This window comes from Cyprinodon variegatus, unplaced genomic scaffold (assembly GCF_000732505.1).
Source record: "Cyprinodon variegatus isolate N-32 unplaced genomic scaffold, C_variegatus-1.0 Scaffold985, whole genome shotgun sequence".
NCBI classification, from domain to species: Eukaryota; Metazoa; Chordata; class Actinopteri; order Cyprinodontiformes; family Cyprinodontidae; genus Cyprinodon; species Cyprinodon variegatus.
The window spans coordinates 67843-79502 of NW_015151438.1; the positions used below are offsets into that span (position 1 = coordinate 67843).

General features: G+C 36.5%; 1 protein-coding gene across 4 annotated transcripts in view; it reads right to left on the reverse strand.

The window, feature by feature from the left end:
• Positions 1 to 5942: 5942 nt before the first annotated feature.
• LOC107100541 (regulator of G-protein signaling 12-like) overlaps positions 5943 to 11660 on the reverse strand; it is a 62844-nt gene continuing 57126 nt past the window's right edge. For all 4 annotated transcript variants that reach the window (XM_015399062.1, XM_015399061.1, XM_015399060.1 and 1 more), the window contains one exon: positions 5943 to 6748. In XM_015399062.1, coding sequence (XP_015254548.1) covers positions 6462 to 6748 — 287 coding nt within the window. In that variant the 3' untranslated portion in view covers positions 5943 to 6461. The remainder of the gene's footprint in view (positions 6749 to 11660) is intronic.

Genomic DNA, 11660 nt, shown 5'->3' on the forward strand with positions numbered 1-11660 from the left:
CATTTCTACCAGACTGTAACAGGTTTATATGCAGAGGTGTAGCCATGACATTTTTTGTAAGGGTGGTCAAAAGTAGATAGGCACCAAAACCTCATGGTCAATCTATACTGCTCCAACAGGAAAATGAATGGTCAAAAACATCCATATTTTCTAAATAAAGGAAAACTATACTTTCCCACAGCCTTTGCTAAGAAATTAACGAATATATATATATATATTTTATTATTTATCCTTTATTTAACCAGGTAATACCCATTAAGATTAAAAATCTCTTTTGCAAGGGAGACCTGGCCAAGATAGGCATCAAAATTACATCACTTAATTACATACGTACAAAGACACACACCTAAAAGCCAAGTATGCACTTACAATAAAATTTCAATATATTCAAACATCCATGCTTTCTAAATGAAAGGTATAGTGGATAAAATTCTTTCAGGTTTGAGTTTTGGGGCGAACATCTTTTCCATCGTCATTACCCACCTACTTTTATCAATAATCATTCTGCATACATTTGATATATTTTCAAGTACTAATATCTACATAAATTGATTATTTGGTAAGTTTTTATTAAAATAGCTATTTATCTATGATTTCATTGAAGACTCCTAGTTGTCTTAGATTAGATTAGATTAGATTAGATTAGAAGAGCTTTATTGATCTCACAGCGGAGAAATTCACTCGTCAATTATTGGCATAGAAGTTAAAGAAGGTGCAAACAAGGAGGAAAAAGGTGCATTAAGAATAAAAATATATATATACAGTATATCCAGGTATACACTATATTAAGATAAATAAGGATTAAGGTGCAAGTGTACATGTATCACACACAATGAAAAACAAAATAAAATAAGAAATAAAAATATGTACAATCCGGATGGCTTATATTCAGGTGGATTTACTTTTACGTTAAACTTGCAGAGAAACATCATTTTCGCTTTACCTCATATAACACAAAATCTATTTCTGCTTGAATTCTGTACTTATCATCTTTAATGTTAGTATATTGATGTGTATAATTAACCACAGGGTTTTTGTTGTCAACTAATTGTTAGTATATGAAAAATTCAAATGTTTTCAATATTCCACTTGAGATTATTACTGTTGCCACCATCTATATTGGAGGGAAATAAATGTTAGGGGTGGCCAATGATTGGCTAAGGGTGGCCATGGGCACCCCTGGCCCCCCATCTAGCTCCGCCCCTGTTTATGTGCATCTAGATGTAATCATTTTTGTTCTGATCTCCACTGGTTCTATGGATTTTACTTTTTTTTTACTTCCAAAGCTACCTTCACTTTTACATTTACATCATAACTTAGACAGTGATCAGAGGAAATATGCATCGTATTAGATGGCTTTGATAATACTGATAAAAATTGTCATGGTGGTTTTTAAATATTGTGTTTTTGTACTATACATTCTTCTTTTGAATCAAAAATATTTGTGTGGATTGATTGATGAATGAAGGTGACATGTAACTGAACTGCTGCCTTTCTTGGCAAGAATGCTCTTGTTAAAGGGAATTTTAATCTCAGTGAGATTAGATTTTTGCTGCTTAACTTTAAAAAAAAATGTTTATTTTTTATTTTTTAATAACATCCAACCAAATAAGCAAAGTTTGCAGGCACATTAATTTCTTCTAATTTTCAAAATGAGGTGAAAGCTTCTCTTTACTGTTTTGTCACATTTTTATTTAAACAGATGAATCCAGCAACACGCAACCATCACAGTTCTTTTATGCGCGATCAATGAAGCAGAAAGCTGTTTCTGGGTTTATTGTACCATCACAAAGGCAGCAAAGGGTTGGAACTATTACTGCAACAAGTGGAAATATCTAATCTAGTAACAGCCTTTTCTTTAATTATTTATTATTACAACGTGAGGCAGTATAATAATAAAAAAAATGTTTATTAATGAAGTAATATCAAATACCCAAGATTAATTTGATTTGAAAATATCAAAGAACAGAGCCGTCAAACAAACATATGAAGTGATGATGCAGAAAAACTATTCAGCTGTGTTAAATAAACATGCGTGAGTAAATGGAAAGAGTATAATGTAGGTGAAGTCTTTGCATTGTGAAATATTCCATTGCTGACATCTGAAAGCTGTTGCAATATGTTGAAAGGAGCCGACTGAAGACACCTGAATATTTCTGCATGTGATCACACCCTGGCATTGTTTCCATGCCAACTGTGTGTTTTTAAAACACAAAGTTTTCTGTTTGTCTACGTCATTTTTGAAAATACGTTAGCATTCAAACTGAACGGAGGGGGCGACTCTTGACTATTTTTAGGGGTGATTCACTCTGGGGTCATCTAAGAGGAATCGGTGAAGAATGCTCTTTCTGTCAGACCGAGGGGCTTTTTATCTTGATCTCTTCCTTTCATAAATCAACTAGTGTGTCTAATGTGAATCCATCTGAGTACATCCAAGGGACACATCTGCAAATAACTCTGCTGTAATAATACTGAGGGTTATTTTGGACCAAAACGTAAAGGAAGAGTTTACTCCCATAAGTGAGTAATTTCCTCTAGAAGGATTCCACGTTATCCATGGGTACACTATGCAGGATTCACAAAAGACATTTGCTAAATCAGGGTAAGCATAGATTGGCAGCTAATTATAATAGATAGGTGGGTCTAGCTGTAAAATGAAAACATCAAACAAAGATCATGCCATGACAGCGAAAGGAGTGTTTGCAGCTAAACCTCCTCAGCTGGGTCAATATGTTCTGTCATGTTTAAACAGAGAAGAGAAAGTCATATTTAGGAGTAAGGAGTAACAAATCTAATCAAGACCTCATTAACCCTTTATAGGGCAAGTTACTGTTTTTGATCACCTTACAAATGGACTCCCCCTGTCCCTCAGTGAGGTCTAGAAGCACAAGATCTATATCCAGCCATTAAGCAAAGATGCTGCTACATGGTTGTTCATCCTATTTTGGCATTTGACCAATTGGATGAGCCTTTGAATGATATATTACCTACCTGAAATTAAGTTGAAAAAAAGTTAACTCAAGAAAAAAGGTAAAAAGCTAATTGAAAAGTTAAACAGTAAAGTTAAAAAGTTCATAATCCTAGTTCACAATTATATATAGATGTATAAACTAAAAAATGTAAGTGCCAGTATCAGCATTAATGCCTCTAAGGTTATTTTGGACCAAATAAAATGGGTTTCTTTCACTCTTGCAATGTTTTTCGTGAATTTCTTATAGAAGCGCTTTTGTTAGTTTTCTTTATATATTCGGTCAAGTTGGTGTTTTTGTTATTAAATTTTTTCCATTAAAATATTCATATTTTTTTAATGTTACCGCAAAAAAAATGAAATTGAATGAATAAGTTATTTTTTCTTTTGAATTGAAGAGGAAAGTGAGACACTTTGGCAATGGAACAAGATAATTTACATTTAAAATAAGAAAAAAGAAAAAACTGCTTTGTCTTATTTTAAATAATTGTCTTATTTTAAGAGTAAAAATCTTATTTATTTGGCAAATCATCTTATAAACCTACTCAAATTAAGGGTAAATACACTTAATTTAGGACATTTTTATTTACTTCTAGATAATTTTTGCAGTGTAATGTCACTAATGGCTTGACATTTTGATTTCACTGAGTCTCCCTATAAAGGGTTAATAACTAAACTTTCGAGATGTGGATGGTATGAATGTAAAAGCCACTCTGATCTTTTAAGGTTCATTTGCTGTCAGCATTCCAACTCTGACATGTTGCATCAAGACAAAGTGCCCAGTCCTGCAATCTAACCTGCAATTTCCACCAGCTGTAAAAATGCCTCTCCAGATGCTGGGCTGGAAATACAAAGAGGAGGCTGGGAAGTTTATCCCTAGATCCCTCTGTATTAGAATGCTGCCTTGGCTAAATAAACAGCTAGAATACCTGAAGATTAATCATTTACAGAGCTGACTGATCTAGCAAAGACATTAACCGTGGTGAAAATGTCAAATATGAGGCTCTGAATATGTGAAGGTTAACACTTTGGGTCCTAGCTGAACAGAGAAGACATGAACATCACTTTTCTTAAGGTGTCACCATGAAGGCTTTTTAATCGTTCAAAAATCTGGACAATGTCAAAAAACCACAGAAGCAGAAAATACAGACAATAGAGGTACAGTTCAAGGTGTTACTGTAACGGAGGAAGACTAAGATCAAAAAAGAAATTCCTCGCCATCTGTTTGACCATGAAAACAGTCCTGCCTATGTCGTCGTTTTCTTTTCTAACAGATACTTTTTTTTAAAGTCAAACTGAAAGTTTAGTTTCCATTCAACAGTCTTACCACAGTAAAGGTTAGCAGTAGAGACTCAACATTTGTACCCTAACAGAAGCCTTGTGGTGTTTTTTTTTCAGTCTAGCATGGCTAAAAATATAGTTACATTTCACCTAATTATTCATCCATACCAAAAAAATACACTCCCATAAAATTACAATACAATTCAACAACAATAGTCTGTCATGTTCAACAGATACAAAGTTCCAGTGAGAAGCTTACACCCATAAGGCTCATGGATGTTCAAATGTTTTTGCTGCTTTTAGGGATGAATTTGAACTGTTCTGTTTTTCATGGTACAATAATAGCACAACTATAACTTTAATAGGATTTGATTTTTCTGGAATCCACACAGGTTCTATATTTACACATACTCCTTCAATATTTGGATAGATGTCACTAATAAGGGTACACCTTCACCACATGCTTTTTGAAGCCATCCACAGGATTCAGGTAATTCTGGCTCAATATTTCACCTCTTTTTGTAACAAAATGCAGAGTTTATTTAAATTTGAAGATTTCTGAATACTACTTAAAAAACTTACGAAATTTTGAGAAAGTGTGATCCCGGAACTCGTGTCAGTTTCAGAAACTTAACGTTAATTTGCTTTGTCTAGTTCAAAACAAGGGGCTGCTCAGTGCCACAGTGGGTAGCAATGCTGCCTTGCAGCGAGAAGGTTCCGGGGTCTTTCTGCATGGAGTTTGCTTGTTCTCCCTGAGCATGTGTGGGTTCTCTCCGGGTACTCTGGCTTCCTCCAACAGTCCAAAAACATGACTGTTAGGTTAATTGGCTTCTCTAAATTCTCCTTAGGTGTGAGTGTGTGTGTGAATGGTTGTTTGTCCTCTTTGTCTCTGTGGTGCCCTGCGATGGACTGGTGACCTGTCCAGGGTGTACCCCGCCTCTTGCCCGTAGACAGCACCCCTCGCGACCCCACTCAGGACAAGTGTGTCAGATAATGGATGGATGGATGGTTCGACACAAGCATTTATGTATGTTTTAAATCTGTTTTGCAAGAAGACCTGGCTGGGTCCAAGTTTCAGCTATCAGACCCAAATGTTCCCCTTTCAAATAGAAGGAAACTGGTTAGAATAACCAAAAACCACTGAGGCTCAAACCAAAAATCTGTGAATGCGCAACTTTCTACATGAGCCCACTTATATTATAATACAGAACCATTGCAACTTCTCGCCTGGACAGCTTGATGGCATTCAAAAACTGTAATTGCTTAAAGAAAACAACTGTTGAACTATTCGGCTCAAGCATGTTTGGACGATTTAAGGTGAACGAGGAAGCCTTTGGAAATGTTACTGAAACAAACCGATGATGATGGTTCTGCCGATATAAGAGGTGGAACCTTTTGACAATCTAGAAATCAGTACCAACAGATTTTTTGAAAGAGCCTGGAAATAAAAACTTGTCTAAACAAAGTTTGGTTTTCTTTCTTTAATAAAACCATGAAAAAGGAGGATTTCTTTGTTGTTTTTTTTATTTAACTAAAAACATGAGTCGTTTGAGTCCCACAGAGAGAATTTCATAGCAAACTAAGTGGTGAGAGTAGCATCATGCTGGGCATCAGCATGCTACTGTTGCTTTCACACACAATACATGAAATGATAGAGTTGTTCAACCAAACCTCACCTCAACAACTAGGGACACAACCAGACATTCTAGCCAGTTAGGAATCCAAAACACACATAAAGTGACTTTGGAATGAATAAACCAGGCTAACATTGGTCCAATCCACAGATTTCTGGAAAACAAACCAGGTGTGTGGCGGAAAATCAACAACTTTAGATGAACTATACAAATTCCGCCAAGTAGAGAGGTCAAATTTACAAACTGAATCATATTAAAGGCTTGTTGATGGCTATAAAATGAATATGGTTTGAGGTGCATCTTGTGAAGATTGAGCCTGCATGTATAATTCTGGTATTGTACGTTTGAACTGGGGCTACATTGTTTGAAAAATTAATGAAACTGAATAATCATTCAAATAAATGATTACAATCCACCAATGAATTATTGTAAATACATCTATTGCCATTACTTTTGTTTCAAAGAGAGAGAGAATGACATCTCTACATGCAGGCCATTGTTGAACATATCCCCCTCCAGACATTAGTGCCTCAGGCTGAGAAAGTGCAGTAGTGTGTGTGAGGGTGAGGTTGTCCCCTTCAGACGATCGTGGCCTTGTACATGTCCGACTGGCAGTCCTGTCCTTCTGACGGGCTACGGCCGTTCTGCGGTATCTGGGTGTTCCTCATTTTGCTCTGGCACTGCCGGAGCTCGGCGACGTAGCCCTGAAAACTCAAGCTAAGCTCCGAGTCCTCTCCCTGGGACGTTTCGAGCCGTGCTTCTTCTAGGTGGACCCCCTCCACATCCATCACCTCCTGGAGCGTTAATGCAGCATCTGCTCTGTCAGCAGGTGATTTGGTGCTGTGGGTTGTTTCTATGATTCGCCCTGTGCACAGAAGAAAAAGGTATCATGAGAATGAGTCGATGCTTTATGAAAGGGCAAAACATCAAAGTCTTTGAGGATCACAAGAGGGAAAAACAACTTGCAGAGATTCTGTAATGATTATGTATTTAAACATTACCTAGAGCCAAATATTATAGGGGTGCTAGTCTAAAACATTGATTCCTCGTAGAATAGATACTAGCTTAGGCTTTTCAACGTTTTGCCCATAAGAGTGAACACTTTCAAATAGCTTGTTGTAATGTTTTATATAAAACAGGAACAAAACAAAAGTTCAAAGTGACTGCATGTTTGATGCACAAAGTTTGGTTTGACTTTTGATTTTCTTTCTCAATCAAAAGTTGAAATTTCCACAATTCAGGATAAGAAATTAATAAAAAGATGGCATAATTGTAGAAAGTATATAAGTAAAAGTTTTTGGCCAACAATGATCTCAAATCCAATATGGCTGCATTGCAATTCGCGTTCGTGATAGCTGCACATCTGCTAATGTTGAACTCATATTATTATACACAAGGGGTCAACACTGCTGGACCTACTGTACGGGCAATAAGGCATCCTGAACGACTTCATGAAAAAACACAACACATTAGTGGGCTGCATCTAAAAATGTGCATTTTATGCTGCTGCTCTACTATTTTAATAACAAATTTATGGGTAGGCTTAAAACTTTCCTTTTTGAAAGCTTATAATTAGAGTGGTTGAAGTTATCCTGAGCTATCTCCATAGTTATGCTGCTATAGGCTTAGACTGCTGGAGAACATAGGGAACACTTTTCATCATTCTGCTTCATTCTATTTCTATTCTCCCATTCTGCAATAGTTTATCTGGTCTGTTCCAGTCTGGCACGGACACCATCTTGGAGAGAAATATCAGCTGTGCTGCTGCAATCAACACCTTTGTTTACAGATGTTGGAGCCGGACGGTGCAGCCTGTGGAGCTGGTTGACAGTTGTCTTTTGTATCTCTGATTCTTTCTGTGTATCTGCTTCTGTCTCCTTGAACCCAAGTCGGCCACAGCAGATGGCCGCTCACACTCAGCCTGGTTCTGCTGGAGGTTTCTTCCTGTTAAAATTTAGTTTTCCTCTCCACTGTTGCTACAAGCATGCTTTTGCGATGCAATCAACTGGTTTTCCTTAGATGGAAAACTTTGAATCAATTTGACTGTATAATCTGGTTGAATAGTCTCTGTAAAGTGCCTTGAGATATCATCTTTAATCATTTTGCTTCTGTAAACACCAGAATTTCCCCATTGTAAGATAAAAAAGGGATTTTTTTATTCTATGTGTTGTGAAATGGTACTATATAAATAAACTGAATTGAATTGAAATGAACTTAGATATATATAGAGATTTGAAAATGACAACGTCTAAAAGAAACATTAAATAAATATTCCATAAAAGTTTTTAAAAAATCCACTGGACTTGGTTTCCAAGATTTGAAGACGTTTCGCCATCTCTCCAGGAAGCTTTCTCAATTCAAATGTCTGGATCCGCAGTGAGTTAGACTTTTACCTTGGAGGTTAACAAAAAGCAGGAACCATCGAGACAGTTTCTTTACCCAAGTTGTCTCCCTATCATGCTTATTTACACATACTCAACCTTGCATCCCTTTTTTGTAAAAAGGATGTAAAAACATAATTTACAAATAAAACATTTGTTGTTTTCCCGTTTTATGGGATCAATATCTTCACTGAAAGCAAAGTGGAGCCAAAGTTAAATTCCTTGTGTATTTGCACAAACCTGGCAAGTGAAAACGACTGACCAATTTAGGAATTCAAATGGTTTTCAGACTCGGAGCTTAAGAGCCAAGCTGGAAACAATACAACTCCCTAACCCAACAATCTAATTTCAGGAGCGTAAATAAAATGAAATAAACACAGGGTAAGCAGATACGCCAGATTTTCACCATCATCAGTCAACATACAGCTTCATGGATTACTAAGGAACACAGCAGACAAGTCAGTAAGAAAGTAGCAAAGCAGATTAATGCAGAGTTAGGCTATAAACTACATATATTGTTGGAATATGGCACAACTGCAAAGATGTCAAGACATGGCTGCTGACTTTCCTGACAGGTTATAGGATAAGTCACAGGTAGAGAAGCGATTCAGAGGCCCATGGAGCAAATGTAGAATATATCCAAAGTTCATGTAGAAGAATATGAGTAGAGAAGACTACTGATCTGGTTTAAATCAAATAGAGGCAAAAAGAGGGCTATTAAATTACAAGAAGTCCCATTTGCAGTCTGATTTCGTTGTCTCATAAAATCGGAATAACATTCACCAATTGTGGTTGTAATGTCACAGAAAAGAGAGCTATGCTTTCTTGTTTTTCCTCCGTGCCTTGAACTTGAAGTAGCTTGAACTTGCCTTGAAGTAAAGCAGTGTAAAAAAAAAAAATGTGTATTTTTCTAAAAGGCTTAAACGAGAACATATTTTGAGCTCATTCTTCCTGAGTCAGGTTTGTTTGATCCTATTTCAGATCTGTTAAGGGTAACTTCTTCATGTTTGCCTTTTTTAATGCTCTTGGCTTAAACTAATATCCTTCACTTTACTTTGATGCTTTTGTTTCTTTTTGTTATCTTGTGCAATCTGTTTTCAGGATGTTGATGGCACAGCTACTTCTGCTCCAACTTGTTTAAGTTGGGAGTGCTCTACAAAAAACTGACAGTTTGAGACCCGATCAGTCACTGCTTTAATGTGAAATGTGATATTTTGTAATCAGATTTTATGTTTTATTTAAAGTGGAACTTATTGAGAAAAAACATCCACCTACAGTTTTAGTTTTTGCCATCAGATTCACGATGAGTGATAAAAGCTTCCACGGTGAGGCCCCCACAGACTCTAAACACAGGGAAGGACGGCTCAAACCGAGCACTTTAACACATAAATGCAACGCAAGCCGAAGGCTGTGATTCACTGCTCTCCGGCGTGACTGTAAACACATTCTGTGAGCAGCAACAGCTGACCTATGTCTCACCTCTTTGAAAAGCAGCCACTATGAATGAAGTGGGTGAATGACCTTCCTTAACTTCCAGAAGGATTCTAGAAGTTGTGAAAGGAGCTGAAGTAGATCATTTTGAGGACAAATAAAGTTCTCTGCATCCTTTTAACAGCTTTTATAGCCCTAACAGAGCTGAGCAGAGCTGCTGGGTGACATATATGGTTAAGTGGAAAGCCACGATAGCGTGTATTAATTATGCAAATGAATCTAAAAAAAAAGGCAAGCAAAAACAGATTGAGGTTCTCACAGCTAGAGTAGGTTTTAAAAAGTAGATAAAAGAATCTGATGTAAGTTCTGATAGTTTTCTTATAATTTCTTACTGTAAAAATCACTTCTAACAGAAAATCAGTAAGGTAGGCAAACAAGTTTGACAATGTTTACTGCAGCCTCATTAATGACAGATTATGGCTTTTTAGGCTTAGTTATCTAGACTTTTTGGTTATCTAGCATCTGTTAGACTCATCCTCATCTTTAGGGATTTTAAAAACAAGAACTACGAGCATAGCTTGGAATATTTTCCACAAACAGGTTGTTGAATCGCTTCATTTACTTAAATATTAGCAAGCATGCATATATAGCTATGGAACTTGCATGCATACCTCTGTTTAAAAATATTTATAAATTTCATTTTTAGTTGTCTGGGGCTGCATTGCAAGGGTTGTATTAAAGTATTTTATTTCTTCGGTAATAAAATAAAATTGGGCTGGGATCTATTTTGCTTTGTGATGACCCAGCTAAAAAAATGAAACAAGCTTTTATCAACCAAAAAGTATGTTTTTTCTTATATGTTTGAGTTCCCGTTCAGCTTTGACACACATCCAAACCAAGCAGAAGAACAGACTGGAACATACAGTAAATTATACACTGTAAGTATTTTTATTTTGGAAAAGCCATATTTAGAAAAGCTAACCTTGTTTTCCTATTCATCTTGCACTTGTGTTATTTTATTTTCAAATTTAAAACACCACAGAAGTTAAAGAAAAAACGTCTGACACATTTTGGTCTGTCTGATTACATCATTTAATAGAAAAAGCTAATGCTATGATTAGGTACACAGTTCTTCAGTAGCATTCTCGCTAATTGAAATTTTACTTTAACTGGAGTAATTTCTTGTAAAATATAGACTACCTTCTACCTGAGTCAAAATTTTTGATACTCCTTGCATAAAAGGTTATTATGATGTAATCAGTTATTTCTGGGTGTGGCTAACAAAATTTAAAGAAGATATGGAGGAATATTGTCATTGAGATATAAAAACACTAGTCAAGTTTTCTTGACTTTAATTCCCTGGTTATTTTTTTTCTTCTCCAGCTTTTATTGTCATTACACTGTCACAGGTACAGAGCAATGCAATGAACTCTCTACATTTTACCCAACCCCTTGGGGAGGCAGTGGGCTGCCATTGTGCAGCGCCCGGGGAGCAGTGTGGAGTTAAAGGTCTTTGCTCAGAGACCCAGAGTGGTAGTCAGTGGAAGAATTTAGAACCTCAGATCCTCAGGATTCCAAGCACAATGCCCTAACCACTAGGCCGCAACTCCCCCTAATGGCCTGTATTATATAGCACCTTTTCAAGTCAGGGGACTCCAAAGGTCTTTACACTGCATTTAGTCATTTATCCATTCATGCAGACATTTACACACAGATGGTGGCAAGCTACGCTGTAGCCAAAGCTCCCCTGGAACAAACTGATAAAAGTGAGATTGCCAGTCACCACTTGGCCCTTAGAAGGCAATGTGGGGGGATCTGAGACAGTCATGGGTGGTGCTTAAACCAGAGGTCCTATAGTTGCAAATGGAGTCTCTGCAAGGGGCCACATTCACACACACAGACACACATCTTTATATATATATATATATATATATATATATATATATATATATATATATATATATA